A 21,728-nucleotide genomic window follows, 5' to 3' on the forward strand; every position below is an offset into this window, starting at 1 on the left:
AAGTTGCATCCTTGCTTTAGAATAATTTATAAATCGCATACATCGCAGAGTTACTCGAGTTTTTTGCTGTACGAGAGGAAGCAGGGACCAAGCAAAAATATTAAATCACTAAACACCTCATAATATTTTTTCTCCACTTGATGAAAAGAAGAATATTATCATAATTGGAAACAGTCATTCTCTCTCTCTCTCTCTCTCTCTCTCTTTATTTTTTAAAGTTGAATCACGCATAGGTAGAGAATCGGTTACATTAATGCTAAAAGGAATTGTGCGGGAATGAATTAACAGAAGCTACGTACGAATTAATACGATCCCACGGAACTGTTCGCAAACAATACTTTTAACCGTGGTTCGACTTTGTGTGATTTCTCAGTATCAGTAGCGAGGTGTGAATGATCGATTATCGATATTTACCCATTTGAATCTGTGGTAAAGAATCGATTATTAAGGTGTTCCTCGCAAATAAACGGTTTCCCATCCTTTTTCATAGATTTAAATGGTAGATCCATCGATTAATCGCAAAGCTCGCCACGCCGCTGATCTGTATCGCAGCAGTGATCCAATGGCTAGGGATTTATTCACAGATATAGGGATTTTCCGGAATTTCTAGGGATCTAGGGATTTTTTTTGATGAGATAAAAGTAAGCAAATACGATTATTTAACCTCAATTTTAGCTAAAATATTTTTTCATCTATATTTTGTAAGCCTTAATGGCAACACTATTCTCCCGGTAAATAAGCCGGAACAGAAACGATCGCGTCACTCGATATACTTGACATACAACAGTAAAAAAAAAAAAAAAACAATAATGAAAACTCAACTAATATTCTTTCATTTTATTGGTCTGTTTTAGCATTGCTTTCAGAGAGTGGCAAAATTCAAACGAGCCAATCAGATTTCAATACTGCAAATCGATGTATCGAATGACGTCATGATTTTACGTCAAAAATTGCGTTTTTTTGCAAAATCTAGGGATTTTTTTCCCTCCCGGTAGGCCTTGTCTCCACGGGCCTTTTCATGAGATTTGTCCCAGGGAAAAATCTCACTTACGAAGTTGGGAAAACTATTGAGTTAATCAATATTTTGCCCAGTACCAAGTATGGACCTTACTCCTAGGACCCACTGAGAGAGGAAGAAGAAGTATAAACGAATTGTGCGATATTTTATTCATTACCACATTGTTAATGTTTTTTAGTTAAAATAATGTGTCTAATTGTCAATTGAGTGCAATTATTAATTTAATTCCGGTTAAATACTCGATTTTGTCTAATTTATCTTCCCGCGCAAACCAGTCGCAGGACCGTATGAGCCTCGTCCCGGGGAGACGGTAACTGGGAAAAATCCCAGAAGTTTCATTCCTGCGATTCGAACTTGGGACAAATCCCATTGAAACGTCCCGTGGAGACAAGGCCTTAGGAATTTTATATCGGATCACTGTATCACAGATTATGGGAGAGGGGAGTTATGGTCATTCTGTAGAAATTCAGAACTGTTATCGTGAGTAGCATCCGTGTCTTCGGCATTACCATCATCACCCATCAGAGATTCCTCCATCGCATGGTGCCACTCCCGGAGTTCGGCCCATATCTCCTCGGAACCGGCAGCCTCCTCGGCCTCTCTCTTGTGAGCCTCCCGTCTATGCACAGCGAACTCGACCTCGAACCGGTCCACGTCTTCGGAGGTCATCGGAACTCCGATATCGACATTGGCGAACCAAGACGACCCCTCGACCGAGCGCTGGAAGACCGCGTGTTCCTTCAAGTGGGTGATATCGGTGCAGACGAGTATGTCATCGACGAAGAGTTGACTGTCCTCGATGTGGATGTTCTTGTCGTCGCTGTGGGTCGTCCCCAGGAGGATGAGGCCGCCAGGTTCCTCCATGTCGATGTCGATGTACCTCCCGGCTTCCAGTTTGAATTCGATGTCTTCGGCGAGGTCGTCTCGGTCAAGTTCCGAGGAGGCGTCTTCGTGATTTAGATACGTGGTGACCGGTGCGGCTACCACGATATCCGCGAGGCTGTTCAACTGAAGAAGCATCGTAATATGAGTGAATGGAACGGAAAGGATTGGAAAGTAGGGGAGGGAGGAATCGACGGGCTTGGAAAAGAAGGTGCGTAAGTGCAGTTTTTGCTATTTCAACACTGAAAAAAAATGGTATGCTGTTTTAGCACCTAGGATGTTAAAAATGAAAAAAAATGAGACATTCATAAATTCAAATAGAACTAATTTGAAAACATAATCTGTGAAAAAAATCATGACTAAAATACAACTTTCAAGCATAAAAAAGTGAGTTTAAACTTCCTTTCCGCCATGAGGCTCCATGTAATTTTGAAACTTTCAACGTAGATTTCTTCACTGAAAAAAATAATATACTGTTTTAGCACCTAGGATGTCAAAAATGTGTGTGGTGATCCTAAGATACTACCTTGATTTTCCACGTAGTTGAATTTGCATTCATAGGATTTAAAGTTAACTGCCAGGTCAGTAAAGGCAGCATCTTGGGATCACCACACACATTTTTGACATCCTAGGAGCTAAAACAGCATATTATTTTTTTCAGTGAAGAAATCTGCGTTGAAAGTTTCAAAATTACATGGAGCCTCATGGCGGAAAGGAAGTTTAAACTCACTTTTTGATGCTTGAAAGTTGGAGTTCATTATTTTTCACAGATTATATTCTCAAACTAGTTCTATTTGAGTTCATGAATATCTCAATTTTTTTAGGAAACTGCACTTATATGCCTTGTCCTCCAAGTTCCTTAATTATAATTTAATTGAAAAAAAAATTGAATACTATTTCGGAAAAAGATGAGCAAGGAATAGTTTGGAGCTCATCTGGTCGTACAATTTAATCGGAAGAAAGATCAAGTCAAGTAAACACTCTTCAAAAGTGAAAATGCAGGGTGTCTACCGTTAGTAAAAATCGGAGAATATACGAAAACGCAATGCCGTCAAGTAACTCGGTCATGACTCTGGATATTCCAAGTGCGTCAAGCATATTTAATTACATACAGTTTAGCATGTACAGAAGTAAAATATTTGATTTGATTCACCAAGGATGTTGGTCTGTAAATTCAAACGAGAGTCAATTTATTTGCGCCGAAAATCAGTAGATTTTCTTTAAAATTTCAGAAAAATTTGCGGAAATCCGCAATAAAATGTTAGTAAACACGCTAGAATGATCGCTGAATTTTATTTCCACTTTTGAATCGTACGAGGAAACTTAACTTTCAACTTCTAATTTATTACTTAACTTATTCAGGATTGTCACTATTAGGCTATAAACAACCAGGTCGGAACCAAACAGACTCTGACTCTTAACTTCAACCTATTAATTTACTTAAATATTTTTTTCAAGTTGATTAAATGCTGAGCCCGACCTATTGATGTGCAACGATGACGCCGCGATGCGACGACGTATGAATGCAATGAATCACACATTTTTTTATCCCAAGTGGGAAAAAATTGAAGGCGCTCTGGCTTTTTCAGCGGTGAGGTCTGAATGCAACTATTCGTGTTCTCGGGATGTCTGTGTTGCATACACAAAAATTGCAGGCGCTCTGATTTTTTTAGGCACAACGTATGGCTGCGGTTGTTAGCTCAAAGAGTTTCTACGTCGCATTTTCAATCGTGTTCAAACTTTTTGAAAAAGAAACAAAGAAGAACATATCTTATCAAATGATTTCATATCTTAGGAGGTAAACGTAACAACCTATTATTCTGGAATGAATTAAAAATCTCAAGATTTCACTTACCGCGAAGAAGAATATTAAGAGGAGAATCATACTGCTTGCAGTTGAGTTACTCGCTATGTCTCAGACTGACTGAAATTTTCATGCTTCACTGGTGCGGTCTCGTGTTTGAAAGGACGCACTGAGTCCAACACTAACCAAAAGTATGTCCTACCATAGATTCGATGATGATGAAAAAGATGATAAAAAATGAGGAAGATGAAGGGAATGAGGGAATTTTAAAAATAGACTCTTGCGTTAGTTCATGTCTAGGGGTTGAGCGACCTTTTTGAGATGACGATCGTGATGGACGTGATCAACGTAGACATGTGCGTCCTTGGAACCTCTGGAAAATTCAGATCGATCAACTTTGAATTTTTTACCGGATTTTTTCCGGTATGATCGGTTAGGATGTGCGCAAATACGAGATTTCAGGTCGTCATCTCGTTATGAAACTTGCGAACGCGATCGAGTATTCCATCCTGGCACATACGAAAAAAGACTTTTTGATTTTAATCCTTTTTTCGTTCCGTTTTTTCTCTCTTCAGTGAAATCGGTATGCACGGCACTGAATTTTATTCGATAAGCAAAAAATTAAAAGGTTAAACCACAATTTTTTTTTTTTGTTTTTGGTTTTTTTGTGGAAGAAATTCGACCGCCCAAAAATTTTGCGAAGGGAAAATATTTGTATGTAGAAAACATTTACTGTTTGCTTGAAAGAAATAATACCTCCGATAAGCTACAAATGCTTCTGAAATCAAGTAAATCATTTTAAATTTACAGACCTTCCCCGCGAGGTTGAAGCAGAAAATCATTCCATTCGAGGAAACACAATATCGTATCTACCAATAATAGATGCCTCGTTCCGATTGAGCCGAACACTCCTGGTTACAGTTACTAGAATTTATGTTTTGGTCAACGAAATCCTTCAAAAAAGAATGTTGGCTTAATTTTATATAAGTGTGTGACATATTTCCAGACTTGTCCATGTCCTTAAATTAAACAACTTTATCATTGCAAGTCTTTCATTGTTTTTGCTAGCCATATGTGTACTTTTAATTCTATATTTTGTTAAATCACTTTTTAAAAATCTCCCCGTAAAGGAAAAATCATCCATAAAAGAAAAACAAATTGTATTTCTTGCAGGTTCAAGCTGAAATTAGAGTAACTTTAAAGACTGAAGAATTTTACTTCTCTCTTTCATCCCTAAGTTTTTTATTAACTACTTCGACATTATCTTTTTCGTTAGTTCATTTTGTAAAATAATTGTTTTGCTAGTGATTAGTATCGTAATTTCCAACCAACATCACTTTCAGGTCTTGATTTTTTACGAATTTTAAAAGAAAGCTTAATAATTAGGCACATTTCATAAAACATCCCATGTAGTTAAATCATTATTTAATATTATTTTAATTAAATTTTAAATTTAATTTTCCCATTAATTTTTTTTAAAACATTTTTTTGTGATTTTCTGTTACAGGTATGTGTCAAATTTTCTGTGATTTCGTCTTATTTTATCAAAGGTCAGAGGTAAGATGCTCAGCAGTCAATTTTTTATTAAAATTATATCAAATTATAAACGTCTCTAAAAAGGAGGTTTCAGGTTCATTCATTGTTTCTTACGTATAATTAACATAAGAAGAATGTAAAGTTGTCTTTTCTACGAACCAACTTTTCGTTGATTATTCATCACAGCATTCTTAAAACTTATTCCGATGTTTTGGGTTTCCGCACTCACCTACTTTTCATATTTCTGTGGTTCAAAGTTTTGACAGGCCTCCGCAGAGTCCACGCGCAATACGCCACTATAGTTTTCAACGAATGGACCACTAGACAAGGTACGAATTTCAGCATTCTGATACATGTTTCTCAACCAAAATTTCACGTAGAACACGATACGCACAACGAAAATTACCAAAATCAACTCCTGACGAAGATATTTAATGATTCTTGATGCGTGAATTCAAACCACCCGCTCATGAAAACTCAATGCTCTACGTGATTCACATCGCGCGCTAAATGTTTATCATGACAGTCTCTGCGATGTAAACAGCTTCAACTTCAATCTTGACACTTTGGCTCAGCTATAGCAAATTACCAATAGTTTGAACAACACATGGTGGAAAATGAACATTGCTCGATTGAGAAGCTTGCTGAAACCGTTGTAGTGCGCGATTTGACTCACGTAGAGCTTTGAGTTTCTTGTGAGCGGGCAGTTCAAATTCCTCGTAATCAGTGCGAAATAAAAACGTTAATATCTTCGTTAGAAGTTGATTTCGGTAATTTTCGTAGTGTGAATCGTGTTCTACGTGAAATTCTGGTTAAGAAACATGTATCAGATTGCTTAAATTCGTACCTTGTCTAGTGGTCCATTGTAGTATCGGAGCAAACTGCAAGGAGACCAAGCTTAACAAAAAAGAACCCAGCCCGATCATGATCAAATATAGAAAAAGAGATCCGAAATTTTACCTCTTTTTGAGACAATTTGTTATAGAGATAACAAAGCCTATATTATAACACTCAAATTATTTCCTCTCATTTTTTCATTTTGACAAAGTAAAAATGCGGCCCGTGAAGCTTAAAATGTCTATTGATTTACTGTTTTCTAAAATGTAACGAGGCTCCTTTCTGTCAGCGTCAGTCCAAATTAAACAATCCATCTTTAGCTTTCTTTAATACTTATATTGACAAACTTTGAATATTTCATGTATTCTTATAACACTATCTATCAATATTCTTGAGTATTACATCGTGAAGTGGAAAGTTATAGTCGATTACCATTATTCCATTAAGCATTATTCCACCGCACTTTCAGCTTGCCTCCATCGTCGGAGGTCTATCCAGTCTCAAATTTTCGGAAACAGCTTTCTCTGTCAGATCCCTACGATTTTCGCGCTTTTTTCCCTTTGGACTTGCCTTTCCACTCGGCCTGCGCTTGAAGGAGAGCCACGTTCATGGCATCTTTCTTGACCCGATACGACCGTATCACCTCCTCTCTCTCTCTTTTCAGCTTTTCCCTTCCAGCTTGAATCCTCGCCTTTTCTTCCTTCTCTGCTGCAACCTCCTTCTCCTTCTTCCGCTTCTTCTGCACCTGCTCTTGATACTTGTCAATCCTCATCGCCAATTTTTTCACATTCTCTTTTCGAAGCTTTTCAGCCTTTTCTTCCTCCATCTTCTTCGCTCTCACCTTCTCAGCCTCTACCTCCTCTTGGCATTTCTTTTGCACCGGCTCTTGCTTTATGCTCAACTTTACTGCCTTCCCCCCATCTTCGGCCCGAAGCTTTTCCTTCTCAGCTTTAGTCCTCGCCTCCTCCTCCTCCCTTTTCTTCGCTCTCTCTTTTTCGGCTGCAGCCTCGACTTCTTCTTTTTGCTTCCTCTGCGCCTGTTCTTGCCACCTGGTCAACCCCATCGCCTTCCTCTCCTCCTCCTCCTTCAAGAACTGCGCGATCTCCGAGTCCGACATTTTCCTTCCGATCTGGAGATTGGTGTACCATTTCCCTCCATCCTCAGCCATCTGGTACGTGGCCTTCTCAGGCAGTGTATCGAGGTTCTCGCAAACGACCCTATCGTTGACCGCGACTCGGGGGTCTTCGAATTCAACCACTATGACTTGTTGAGGGTTGTAAGCCTGAACTTGGACACCGCCGTAGTCGGCGATCAGGATGCCGTTGCCACTCACTTTGAGTTTGCCAAGCGTCGCTGGATTCCCTTGGTCATCTACCTCAGACGCAACTCCGTCTTTTGAATCTCTGGTTGTGTCAATACTGACTCTGTTGTCTTCATTTTTCAGTGACGGCTGATTCTCCAGTTGCAAACTTTTCGGCTTCTCTAGTGCCTTGTCTCCATTTTTTGTTGCTGGTTCTCCTTTGTTCTCACTCGGTGCCCCCTGCGATTCCTCACCTTCTTTCCGTGGTTGTAATTTCTTTTCTAGTTTCTCGCTTGCTGTACCGATCAAATTTCGCAATCCCGTCTTCCACTTTTCTCCGACGCCTCCCCATGACCATGGCCACCCGCTGCCCTCCCCTTGTGAGTTCTTTTTTTCACCCTCCGGTGCCTCTTGTTTTTCTAGTTGCACGCTGCTTTCCTTTTTTTGCAGAATCTCATTTGGTGCCCCTTCCTTTTCTTCTCCTTCCTTCCGCACTATTTCCGTGTCCTTCTTTTGAATTTCACCTTGATGCTCCTCATCTTTATCCTCGGGTAATGTCTGTCTTTTTTGTTGCCCATCCTGTGGTGTTTTTTTATGATCTCCAGCTTGTCCCAACCTCCATGGCCACACCACGATCCTATTCTTCGTAGGCTCCTCTTTTTCACCTCCCGGTGTTGGCTTATTCTCCGGTGTCCCGCGTTGTTTCTTCCATCGGAGGATTCCATCGACTAGTCGTCCCTCTGCTTTCCTCTTTTTCTCTCTCCATTCCTCACCTCTCTCAAATATCTCTTTAATGCGCCCCTTTCGCCTCTTTTCTGCATCCTCCGCTGTGACTTTTCCGCCCTGCTTATCCTTGTACTGATCCCATTCGGTTTCAAAGCTCTCCATCTCTTTTGGAGTCATGGCGTGACCCATGTCGAGGTTCGTAAACCAGGAGGACCCGTCCATTGATCGCTGGTAGGAGGGTGACGGATCCACCTATACAATAGTAAAAAGTTACTGAAATATTTTGTGAACATCGGAAGTATAACAGAAAGTAACCTAGAAATGCGGTTAATATTGTTTGATTCGAGACTGTGGGGACATTCATCAGATCTTTGGGTTACATGATTATGAAGGTTGACGTTATTAGGCGGCACGGTGCCATCGCATAAAACGTTATTCGGCGGTATACGGTACCGTTGAATACGTAACTTTGTGAAATAAATGTCTGGGCTGAAAGTTTGGGTGACAGCCCATAAGCGCAAATTACCGAAATCGACAGCCCAAAAGCGCAAATGCGACAGCGCAAATGCGTAAATATTCATAGCCCATAAGCGCAAATGAAATAATCGACCAGAATTTCGATATATCGAATGGAGCGTAATTAAAGGGAGGAACTCGCCCTCATCGCCGAGCCAATCTATCTCATCTGTTTACACGCACTCTCGTGCCGCAACAGAGACAAGAGACCCTCCACTGGCCTCCTAGCGACAGGTGGAAGATTTTACTTTCGGGGATTCAACAGTTCCTTATGGACAATTATTAGGGAGCAACAGTCATCACCTCAATTTCGGCTGTTGACCTACCTACATGGTCAATGATGAGCTTCGGGTGACGTCATGAGCCAAACAAGTTTCGCAAACTTCGGCCATTTTCGACTTGTTTGCGAAACGAAACTGCCAACACGTTGTTAAACATCAACCATGTAGGTAAGTCAACAGTAGAATGCTGAAGTCCCGAAAGTAAAAGCTTCCACAATGACCAAGATACTAGTTGAGGGTCTCTTGTCTCTGTGCCGCAATCACACGCTGAATATGGGAGCTGAATATGGCTTGAATGTGGAAGTCATCGGCCCGATGCCTGAATTTTGCGCGTGACGCGCAAAATTCAGCAACGATTCTCAGCAACCATCGGACCAATTTTGAATTTGTTGGAACTATTCGAGTAGATTTGATACACATGTGGATGAAAATAACTCGAATTTGCTAAATTTCAGCCGTTGGGCGATGACTGTTGACTTCCACATTCAGTTGCTAAATTCAGCGTGTGATTGCGGCATAACTGATTTTTCGTCGCGCGCAGTTGCCACACATTCTACACGAGCTTTCCTTCGATTATCGACGTATCGATCCGGTCGATGCCCCTCGAATTGACAGCCCAAAAGCGCAAATAGTCCCATTTGCGCTTTTGGGCTGTCGACTTGGAGGATTTGCGCTTATGGGCTTGAACGAAAGTTTGCAACCTTGTTAAAAATCAGGAGCGAGCCGCCAGGATTGAGCCTGGATTTCACCCAGCGATCATTCAATCGGACGTATTTCTACCGAACGGAACTATGCATGCGTATTAAAACGTGAGCCCTGTTATGCATATGTTTTTATGGGGCTCAGGGCTCAAGTCTTAATGCACCTAGTTCCATTTGGCAGAAATATGTTCAATTACGCTGGCAACTTGTAAGTCGCAATCTCTGTGCGGCATTGCGAGAAGCAAGAGGACATAAGTTCAGCAAGACACATTCTGCATCCTCTGGAGTCTCAGAGCAACTTACGGTTCCTGTCGATTTAATTAAGTAGGTCGATCAACCAAGTCCTTTTGATCCAAATGACCGAAAAAAATAACTCCGTAAAAAAAGTAATGTCGTGGAGAGTTGTCCGGAGGTTTTTTCGTCACAAAAGGGCTAAAACAAGGCTGTTGTTTGTCACCAACACTGTTTAAGGTATACCTAGAGCACGTGTTAAAGGAATGGAAAAATAAGGTTGCGGGAATGGGCGTTCCACTCCTTGATGGGCAGACCCTTTATACTCTATGCTTTGCCGATGACCAGATCGTTGTAGCTCAAGATGAGGAAAATGCAGAGTACATGACGCGGAAGTTGGTCGAAGAATATCGGAAATGGGGGATGGACGTTAGTGTGTCCAAGACAGAGAAGCTAGTCGTGGGAGCAGCGCATCAACGGCAAAGCATAGAGCTTGAGGATGGACGGCGCATCGAAGAGTGTGACGAGTATAAGTATCTCGGTGTTTGGCTCGATCAGGATGGAAGGATGGATAGAGCAATTAAGGACAGGATCATCCAGGGCAGGAGAGCCATCGCGATGCTGAACGGGGTGCTCTGGGATCAGAGCATCTCAAAGGCAAACAAGCACCGGATATATGACGCCATCGTTAAAAGTATCGTGCTCTATGGTAGTGAAGTGTGGCCTTTGACGAAAAGAACGCAAGAAATGTTGAGGGCAACTGAAATGGATTTTTGGCGGCGATCTGCCGGCATTTCGAGACGGGACCGTGTCCGTAATGAGAGAATTCGCCAGGTGATGAAGGTTGAGAAAGATATCGTGCACGACGTCATGTCCAGGCAGTTATGCTGGTTTGGACATGTGCAAAGAATGTCGGAGGAGAGGTTGCCCAAACAAGTTTTGGATTGGGTACTACCTGGGAAGAGGCGACGGGGACGTCCCGTAAAGGGTTGGCGGCAGGGCGTTGACGAAGAGATGTTGCGGTGTCAGTTGCCCGAGAACCTCTGGGAAGACAGGCATATGTGGCGTTTGGGTGTCGTAGAACGCCAGAGTGCTTTATAAAGCGACTTACTATATAATATATATATATATATATATATATATATATATATATATATATATATATATATATATCTCAAAAGGAACCATGGCCACGAAAAGTTTAACTGTGCAGACCGCGCATTTTGATTTTTAATTTTGCAAACCTCCTGCTGTCTTATTTTACGTTTTTAAGCAAGGTTTGCTTATCGTTTTTCTGTTCTGTTTATCTATGACCTGTACCAACCATTAATCGCAAATGAGAGTCTCTGAAGAATTGGAACATAAATTTCCACAAGCCTCCCTGAAAACCTGTCGTACATAAAATAAACTAGGGGAGCGAGAAAGTAAAAAATTGGCAACGTATATATGACGGCTCAAACTGCGTTCCTACTTAGCACGGCAGAGTTAATATCTTAAGCCGTTGACAAGATTCGAGCGCCTTCAATTTTTCACTATGCAACCCGCATATCCAAAGAGTACGAATAGTTGTATCACGGCGCCGTAAAAGATGCGAGTGCGACATTGACTAAGGCGCTGTGACACAACTATTCGCACTCTTTGGATATGCGTGTTGCATACGTGAAAAATTGAAGGACTTCTTGATTTCCTCAAGGAGCCCAAAGTAATGATAAACACGAAAATTTCTAATTGTGTGGACAGACATAAGAATGTGAAAACACACTATTACTTGGATCGCATTTTGCAAAAAGGAAACAAGAGCATTCGAATGTCGCTAGGATTGTGCAACTTATAATCTTTGCCAAAAATTCCTAAAATCATGCAAAAACTTGAATTTACAACGGTAATTCTCGTCTTGAATTCATAGTTCATTGGGAGTAAAGATAAAACTGCTTTAGATGATCAGTATATATTTGCAGGCTAAAAAAAGTTGCACAATCTTAGCAACACTGGAATGCTCTTGCTTCCTTTTTGCAAAACGCAATCCATTTTATAATCGTGAGGAACACCGATGGCATTTGTTTTCTCTGAAGCAATGTTGAAAAAAGAAAGTCACTTCGACACGTCCGTACCTTGGTGATGTCATTGCAGAGGAGCTCGTCGTTGACGAAGACTTGACCGCGGCGGATGCGAATGCTGTGGTCGTCGCTGTGGGTGGTTCCCCGGAGGATGAGGCCGCGGGGGTCCTCCATGCGGATCTCCACGTACCTGCCCGCCTCCAGGTCTAGTTTGGCGAGGTCTTTGACTTTAATCGCGAGCGGGATTATGGAACCATGAACTATGCTTCGGGGTTGGAGACGTGTGCTGTCAGCCTCCTCTTGAGTCGGCATCAGTTTTAAATCATTCACCTCTTGCTGCCCGTCGATCATCCATGATTCAGCTCCCACGAAATGCGGAAAGCGGCTCAACTGGAACTAAGGGTGAAATAATGATTTATTAAGGGGGTAAAGTTACTAATTTTACCGGTAATCATAGGTGGCAGGGAATTTTCCATAGGAAAGTACAGAAATTGCAAAGTGAAACGCAGTCATCAGGCTAACTGAAGAGGGTGGTGGAGAGGGGATCCAAAATAGTGGACCGCCTTCAATTTCGTATGATACTGTGCAACACCTCTGTTGTGAAATAGTTGCTTGAGGCGCCGTGGCACGCTGCAGCGCGGCAGGCGGCCGGCCGTCTCGAAACGCGCTTTGGCGCCTGCAAACCTAAGGGGATACTTCAAGCATTGCGCAATGCGTGAAGTATCCCCTTAGGTTTGTAGGCGACTGGCAGTGCACCGCGCGCCACTCGGGTGTTGTCATACGATCTCGCGATTTAGCCCGAATATAACTATGTGTGACTTAAAAATAAGTTGGTAGTTGAAAGTGAGTAAATAAAGTTTTCGGAATAAACTTAAATTAAAGGACTAAAACAGTAACATGTGAACACTAGTCAAAATTCATTAACATATTTATGTTACAACCATGTTGTAACACATTTATGTTACAACCCAACAAAATATTTCACTATAAAGGAAGGATAAAATAGATCTTGTCGTAAAATCTCAATAAACCTTAAACCTCATGTGTATTGACTTATTGAGAGTCCGAAACCAAAATTATGTGGGAGAAAATTTCCGTACAAAAATTTCATAAGGCGATGGTATTATAGTCCTCTCAACACAAGGAGCACCATGAACAGTCTTAGCCACGCCTGATGGCTCTTACCAGATTGTGAATTTCTACTTTGAGATAACGTAATTTTTGTTAAAATCCCTTACTATCAATGTAGTCGGTCGAAGCAAAAGTTAAGTCCGGAGGTCAACGCCAATTTTCGCCCTATGATGATTGGTGATCAACTTGTTAATCAAATATTTTAATAAAATTCCCCCTGTGATGATTGATGAAAGTCGGTATGAGTTTTTTGCTGGGTAAGTTCCTGCAAATTAGGTTAGGATTGCTGAACGAATTGCGAAACTCTTTGGTCATCAGTCATCATCAGGGGAATCTAAGTATTGACTTCTGAAAGTAGCATTTACACTGCAGGGGAGACATCATTAGGGAGTACCTACAATATAATGTGGCTATTTCGCACTGTAACTTTGTCCCTGAGACCGTAAGTTTTTCCCCTATCGCATCCTAGCACTCACAAGTGTACAAGTGAGTGAAAGTGTATAGCACGTTTTAAGAACAATAAACACATTAAAATAAAAAAAAAAACAAATGGGTTGACAAGGTTAAGGACAAAGAAAATAAACCAGAACGTTTCGGGCCAAATACATGCCCATTCTCAACTGGTACAAAAGCTAAAAAATGTAAAAGTTAAAACAAAAAAATGAGCATGCAACTGATCGAGGTAAGAATCAGTGCAAATTAAAAAACAGAGCAAAGATGGACAGAGGGGCACTATCACTTCCTTGATAATAGACTAGCCATTACACCCACCAAGAAGTATTTATAGAGGCTCTTCTCCACCACAGAAAAACTAGTGATAGGATTATGAAGTTTTAAGTACTCACCAAAAAGAGAAAACAGACGAAGAGAAAGGGAATGTTGCTTGTGCTTCCGTTATGCGCCATGGCTCTCTATAGATTGAAGACTGCATTTCCTGTTGGGACAGCTCACTGTTCTTATATGTTCATACCGGTGATTAACGATCGGTACTAGATTTCAGACTAAGGTTTGAGCATGTGGTAAACCCTCCCTCCTCTCTCAGGAAAAAAAGGAAAATTAAAAATCTTTCATCGTAGAATCAGTCACGCAAGCGTAGCTGCGTCAGACGCGGTCGCGACGGATGTTGAGTAAGACTGGTTGTTGGCGCAAACAGCGCAAAAATAGCGCCTAATGACGCCTGAATTTTTTTTTGTCTTCTTTCTCTTTCTCCGCGGTAAGTATACTTAGAGCACATGACAGATATCATTACAAAGTGACAGTTTTATTTTCAAACTTAGCGCATTACCGTAATAAATTATTGCGCCGCGCAAAACGGAATCAACCGACTTCGAATCTCATAATTTCTGTGTCATTTTTCCTATTTAGATGTTAAGTACCGTTCTGCCTTTGCGAAAGCTTTTATAAGCAGGACGGTTCAAGTTCCCCTAATTACCAAATATTTATTTCCGAGCGAGTATTTGTAGGGCCGTTTGTGTAATTATGTTACGGGAGGTAATTGAGCTCTTGTTCACTTAATCTCACGTCTGAAAAATCATATCCTAAATCTCGATTTTCAAGGCTCATAACAGGAGTATTGGAAATGTTTACAGACATTAAGCTCTCATGTGTGTATTTTTAAAACATTAAGACTATGTCTCTCGAAATTACTAGCACTTTCCCTACTTTTTCTTTGTCTATATTTTGTACTTAAAACACTGAATTGATTTCAATCAGTACACTCTCGAGGGTGTGCTGTGTCCCAAGCTCCCCTGAAACTCTAAAACTGTATCCTTCAATTAGCCGGTTATGCAACATACTATCCTTCAACAAAGAAGGAGATTTAATTAAAATATGGGTAAACAATGCTAAAAATTATTGAAACACTAAAAGGCAGGACGTTTCGAGCTGCTACCAGCTCATTTTCAGCTGCAAAAACACATAAAAACAAGTAAAAAACCTAGAGACTTCGCTAGGGGTGTGTTAGAAATGATTCACATTGTGAAAGATAGAGACAAACTATGCAACTTTTGAGCAGACGTGGAAGGTTTAGGGGCTACATATCACCAATTTTTTCAATGAAGTGGCCTCAGTAAGTGCGCGTCTGTTATCTGTTCGTATTTCGCAAGCAGATGTGTAGGAGCAGGGGATGCCTACCCATCTTCCACATTGGTTGGTGTGTAGGCGCGCGGCCACTATGTCTGCCTCGGATGTTCGGTACTGAATTCCTGTGGTTACGTGATAACGGCTGGGGTCAGGTCGCCAATCAATTTTTTACTTGTTTTTATGTGTTTTTGCAGCTGAAAATGAGCTGGTAGCAGCTCGAAACGTCCTGCCTCATAGTGTTTCAATAATTTTTAACCTTGTTTACCCATATTTTAATTAAATCTCCTTCTTTATTCGTATATTCGGGCTATGTTTTTGTGTTTTATCGTTATCCTTCAACTTAAGATAGTCATATACTCTCTGCCTTACACTATAGTAGCGATCACGGTGTAGCAAACGGAACTTGCGTTTTGCCCTTCACTCTTGAAGCTGTTTATATGTGATTGCATGTGTGTGAAGGATCGGCGTCTCGATTCAATTCAGTAATTGAAAGACAATCGTCGTTCTTATCACGAGAGAATGCATGGCATTTCAATGTTGCCAAACTTCCTCTCATTGATGTCATTTTTACCAGAGGAATCTTGAGCATTTCGAACTGAAAATTTCTCTGATTTTTCTTTGGATCTCATGCAAAAATTAGACAAATTTTTAACTAAAAATGGACAGGTTCCCTCTCGTAAAAAATGTAATTATTCAAGTAAATGTAACTTTAAAATTGAGTGGCGTTTCTTCGTCTCAGAAACGATTGGGGTCATAATAATCTCCGAAATAATTTCCACGGCATTTTATCAAGTCCAAAGTTTTTATTACTTGCCGAGGTACGTATCGGCGTAAGTTACTGTCATTAATATTTCGACACCAGTGGAGCTTCTTTTTTAAGGCACTCGCCAGTTGCCGAAATTTTAAATGCAACGCAGAGTCCAATGTTCTAGCGAGGAGATACCAAGACTTGGGGATCTCAAGGAGGGGAACATAATGGAAGGAAACCAATAGCGAGCTCTGTATGAATATTTATAGTGAGCCCCGAGACCATTCCCACGCGACGGGTGATTAAGCTCCATAATTCAACATTCTCCCTGTAAATTATCTCTACCCGAGCATCATGCGTTTAAATTCCGACTGTGATAAGGATGATGCAAAGATGGCGCCCCTCTGAGCTCTGTTTCCCTTTCTGCAGCCTGATCGTTGAAATTTTGTGTTTGTCGGGTAGTCATAGATGACAAGGTAAAAAGGCGGAGCGTGATTGGTCGGCTGTGTCTTATCGCTGATTTATCGTGCCTTTGTCAGGTGGAATGGACGACATACTGTCGGAAACTTAAGAGGTGCTCTCAGCTTGTGGTGAGTTCCATCCGACATAGGCACGACAAAGCAGCGATAAGACATAGCCGACCGACCACACTCCGCCTTTTAACCTGTGTCATCTATGTTAACCCGAGAAACAAAAAAATTCAACAATCAGGCTGCTGGTGTGATAGTTCACGGAGAAGGTGATTCGAAGGTTGCTATTTTTTGTGTCAGAGCGACGTACGATACATCGCATCAATGCGTTCCATAATTTCAGGTAAATGACATTTTTTTCGAATTTTGAAATCGCACTTTAGTCGTCATGAGACTAAAAAATTAATGTACGAACTTTGACAAAGAAATTCAACGTATTAAAGGCAGGGTTTTTTCAGAGGATAAATATCGTATTCGAGTACAGTTTCGATGTCAGTATCGAATGCGATAATTTTTCCCATAAAAAAACCCTGCCTTTATTACGTTGAATTTCTTCGTCAAATTTGGCATATTCATTCTTCAGTCTCATGATCATAGAAGTGCGATCTCAAAATTCGAAAAAATTACAAGTAGCTGAAATTATGGAACGAATTGATGCGTGTTATCGTACGTCGCTCCGATACAAAAAATGGCAACCATTGAATCACCTTAATTGCATTGCATCAAGCCCATTGGTTTTATTCACTTTGGATTTACTTTTTTAAATTAATAACCTTGGTTTCAGTGGCAAACGGGGTGTTCGTCGCGAACACTCTGTTTATCGATCCTTCTCCATAGGTTTAAATGACAAATCAATCGATATATCGCATAGCATGCATCGCCACTGCTCGGTTTCATACGAATCGAATGTCTCTCCGCCCGGAAGGGCAATCGTAACGTCGCGCGTCGGAAGAATGGAATTTCTATCCGATGAATCAAAGACTCAGTTCTACGAGACGAAAACATAGTAGTTCCAATGGAGATGTTGCATGTGTGAAGAATTTGCGATTTGACTATTGATTCTTACGTAAAAGTTCGCGAAAGACATGATGATGCCACTGGTTTTCTCTGAAATCAACCCCCAAGCTCAAAAAAAGCTCTCAAGTTGAGGCTAAAATGGAGGGGATATCCCTCGCTATCCTGAGAGTCCACCTCTACATCAAGACAAACTCTCCATGCAAAGATAGGGAGCAAACACATCAGCAGGGATGCCGTGTTTTCAGTTTAAGAGTCTCCAAATAAAGTGGCAGCCCTGTCAATGTGCTTTCTCCCTATCTTTGCATGGAGAGTTCGTCTTGATGTAGATGGGAACTCTCAGGATAACGCGGGTTATCCCCTCTATTTTGGCCTCAACTTGAGAGCTTTTTTTGAGCTTGGGAGTTGATTTCAGAGAAAACCAGTGACACCATCGTGTTTCTCGCGAACTTTTACAAAAGAATCAACAGTCAAATTGAAAATTCCTTACACATGCAACATCTCCATAGAATATAATCTGTACCTTTCAAAGTTATTTAGTTCGGTGAATACATAGAGTCCTCGGCTCATAAACCCGGACTCTCGGTTTTTTGGACTGAAGGTTGAGCACTCGTACTTGGGTTGAAACTACCCGGAAACGTCCTAGGCTTTGTGTTTTTAAGTCTTGGTGACCCATTTTCTTGTGTTTATAGCCTGTGTCACACTATCAAAGCTAGCCAGTAGCCATCAAAATATAGCAAGGCCAGATGTTGCGATTGGCTCACTCGATGACTCGGACCAATCACAGCACTTGACTTTGACATTTTAACGGAGTAGTTTGATAGTGTGACAGAGGCTTATGAGCATTAACCAGTAAATATTAATCGCACGTCTAGATTGTGTTCTACCTCTCATATTGACACGATGCTGGCTACTTTTTCTTGATGTGCGCCTATATACCCACCCATTCTTTCCTCACAAAGTAAGGGTTTTTTTTTTCTCCACCGCGCACGGTGACGAATTTTCCATCCCCGTTTCATGATTCAGCACGGCCGAAATTGTCTGAGAAATGACTACTCTTGCACTCAGCCAGAACAGAAACAGGTCCAAAAGAATCCGAGTTCGTGTTTAAGTATCTATTCACGGCCCGAGTGGCAAGAGCCTTTTCCTCGCCGCAAGAGCATTTCGTCGCTCTTTGGCCGTAAAAACCCATGTCTATTTCTTCTTGCGCCGCGGAAAGCATTCAGTCTAACGGACAGCAAGGCTCACGCGGGAATGGAGACGCGCCCTTGCGTCGGAGGAGCGACGATTTCACAGGGATAAAAAGGGCGAGGCAGCGGCAAGTGGTCCGCCCGCCGGGCGGTTAAGCAGTCCGTTAAAGCCCTTCAAAAATATGTTCCATTCTTCGCGGAACGGAGGAGAAAAATCAAAGCGAAACTCGAGTGAGACACGGCCGGCCTTGTTTGCAAACATCGCAAACAAAAGGAGTCGATTAAAAGTAGGGCTATATGCGTGATGTGTTCGGTGGGGGGCGGGGGTGCTCTCAAACGAACAGCGAACGACAGCGCGCTTTATTTAAATGATCGTATGAATAGCGAAAGCTCGCGGTAAACGCCGACAGGCTCCGTCCAGGCTCTTCGGGGAATGTTCCCGAGCGGGAGATGCGGAGTTGCCAATTAAATTCGCGGAATTTTGATTCTCTCGAAACTGACCTGCTTCCTAAGTAGCATCTTCAAATATGCTAGTATTGCCAAAATTTCGGGAAGAAATTGCAATATTTGGACAATGGATGTATGGAATTTAGACGGGTTTCCAAGATTTTTGGCGATTTTATGGTGAAGCTTTGAGTTTGAAGGATCCTTGGAATAAAGTAGTTAGCAGTCTGCGTCTTAGTCAGATATTGCAAATTATTTCAATAATTATTATTGCGATTTCATCACAATAATGTCGATAGTTACGCCCTTTCAAATAGAAGTGATAGGCAATTCACCCTTCTTGCCTCAAAATAGAAAAAGTTTTAATGATATTTTCGTAGCCCATGGCGATTTGCGCCTTGATCGCACAAACTTAGATTTTTTTATCGGTTTGTCAATCGCTATGAGCGTAAGAACACCTAGCACCCTCAATAATTGTCAAGGATCCTGACATTTTTGGTGGTAAGTTCTTTTTTGAATGAGTGCACTCGAGAAGCATATAAATAACGGGTGGTGCAACGAATGATGTTGGTCCTGAAATGGTAATGGGATATTTTGACATCCGTGATATGAATTTGGGTTACTAATTGAACTCCGGTGAGAAGCTGAGTTTTTTTTTTTTTTTTGTGAAATCCGTCATGAGAATTTAACTAGAGTTCATTTTGTAACTCCAATTAGAATTTTCGGTATTCTGGCTGTGATTCCTCCTCAGAACAGCATGGACCCAAGGCTGTTCTACCGTACTAAGGAAAAACGCCGTATGAACATTCGAATATTGCCAGATTTCCTTCGAAATAATGTTAATTTTTGAGGAAAGTTATGAATATTTTTCTTTGAGATTTTCAGGCGCTTTAGGTGAAATGGCGTACAAAATTACCTGAAAAACTGGAGGGAAAATATTCGTAGGTTTACTAGGAAATTCTTGTTTTACCCAAGGAAATTTGGCAACGCCTGAAGGTTTATACGGTGATTTTTACCTTAGTACGGCAGTGTTATACTATCCTGTTCTCTAAAACAAGTAAATTGAAAATGTCCACGAAAGTAAGTAATTCGCTGTTCTTACCTTAAGCAAGAAAAAATTAGCAATAACGCTTTGGGCTGTAACGTTGTCTCAAAACGTGATATTTAGTTGTACGTAGTTCTTGCAAGGAACGCTGCAATATGACTTTCATTCCATATTCTTTTATCTCTCCTCTAAAGAAAAAAAGAAAGAAAAAAATGGTCAACTTTTTAAATGGAGATTTTGCATGCAAATTTTTGATTGCTTCATCTGAAAGTGCTTAAAGAGCTGACTTCACAGTATTTTCTATAATTTTTTTAGATTGTTTTGTCATAATCTTCTCCAATAATTGTTGAATTCATGTACCAAGGGTATCCTCGTGTTCAGTTCAGTCAGCAGTTTCCATTTTGACACGAAATTCATCATATTTCAGACACCTGCAAATTCTCAATTCTGGTCATTAAGTGACACTGAACTCACTATATGGCCCCGTCCGTAATACATCTGCGACCTGCCACCACTCCCTCTTATCAAATGCGTCATCCGATGTGCTTCGGTTGAGTAAGGTCATGCTCTGACGTTGTGGAAGCTTAAAAAAGAGGCATTATAGCTTTTTTCCTGCTCTATCTCGCATTTTTGTCGCCGATGCAACTCGAATAGTCGTTGACTCCGAGTACTCCGCGAAAAACAGCTTTGCGGGCTGATTATTGAACTTGATAGACACAGCCATAGACAAAGAAGACCTTAATGATATGAATGCATGATTACCAGATTTCACTCCTCCAACCATCGCGCCTTCAATTCTGCAAATGGTACACACACATCTATCAAGCACGAATAGTTGTATCTCTGCGCCGTCGTTAACACGCGTCCTTTCCCGTGCTCTGTATCCATGTTGTATCGGTTCCGTTTCTTGTATTTTCAGTGGTGATTCAAGTACTACGGGAGCAACAGAACCGAAGACAGGAGAGACGTAATCGAGCCTCGGGTTGCAACTTTTCTCCCAAATCTGGGCGACACCTCATTGGCAGCATAGAGCATTGCCAGTTCAGGCCTCCTGTCATCGCGCCTTCAATTTTGCAGACGCAACAAGGACATCCATAAAGCACGAATAGTTGTATCTCTGCACCGTCATCATCGCGCCTCTATTATCTCGCTCTGTTCCCATGTTGTGTGTCCATTTGTTTTATTTTGACGGCATCTCATTCCATATTTTACGGCAACATCTTCTGCTGTCCCGAGATCGAACGCCGTATGATCCCCCAGACGTTTTCAACTTTCTGTCGATTAAAGACGGATGTTAAAAGAAATCTGTGAATATTTTTCCTAAAATTTTCCGGAGAGTTTTATTCGCAGTCAGACCTGAATTATCTACGATTTTAAGAGAAAATATTCATATGCCTCTTCAAAAATAATGATTTTATTGGAGGAAAGTTTGCAATTCTCGAATGTTCTTACGGCATTTCTCCGTAGCACAGCGTTATAGTTATGAAAGCGAGTGGTTGCAATAGACAAAGTACGTACGTAATAGACTAACTAACGGCAACCACCGAGAGGCCCAATTCTGCTGTGCTAAGGAAAACCGCCGTTCGAAAATTTTCTCCGATAAAATTTTAATTTTTTAGGAGAGTTTTGAATATTTTCTCTTGAAATTTTCAGATAGTTTGGATCTAGTCGCGAATGAAATTCTCTAAAAAATTCAAAGGATTATATTCACAGGT

General features: G+C 41.0%; 2 protein-coding genes across 2 annotated transcripts in view; one reads left to right on the plus strand and one right to left on the minus strand.

Annotated features, from left to right (window-relative positions):
- LOC109030794 (leucine-rich repeat, immunoglobulin-like domain-containing kekkon 5 protein) overlaps window positions 1-21,728 on the plus strand; it is a 628,607-nt gene that overhangs the window by 166,896 nt on the left and 439,983 nt on the right. The gene's annotated exons all lie outside the window — the stretch shown is intronic.
- Window positions 6,393-14,025, minus strand: LOC109030795 (uncharacterized). Its single transcript, XM_019041938.2, has 3 exons — window positions 13,866-14,025; window positions 11,944-12,285; window positions 6,393-8,355 (listed from the first exon to the last, which is right to left on the minus strand). Exons 1-3 carry the CDS (start codon window positions 13,923-13,925, stop codon window positions 6,613-6,615), a joined length of 2,145 nt encoding a protein of 714 aa, XP_018897483.2. The 5' UTR covers window positions 13,926-14,025; the 3' UTR covers window positions 6,393-6,612.

Source organism: Bemisia tabaci, chromosome 3 (assembly GCF_918797505.1).
Source record: "Bemisia tabaci chromosome 3, PGI_BMITA_v3".
NCBI lineage: Eukaryota > Metazoa > Arthropoda > Insecta > Hemiptera > Aleyrodidae > Bemisia > Bemisia tabaci.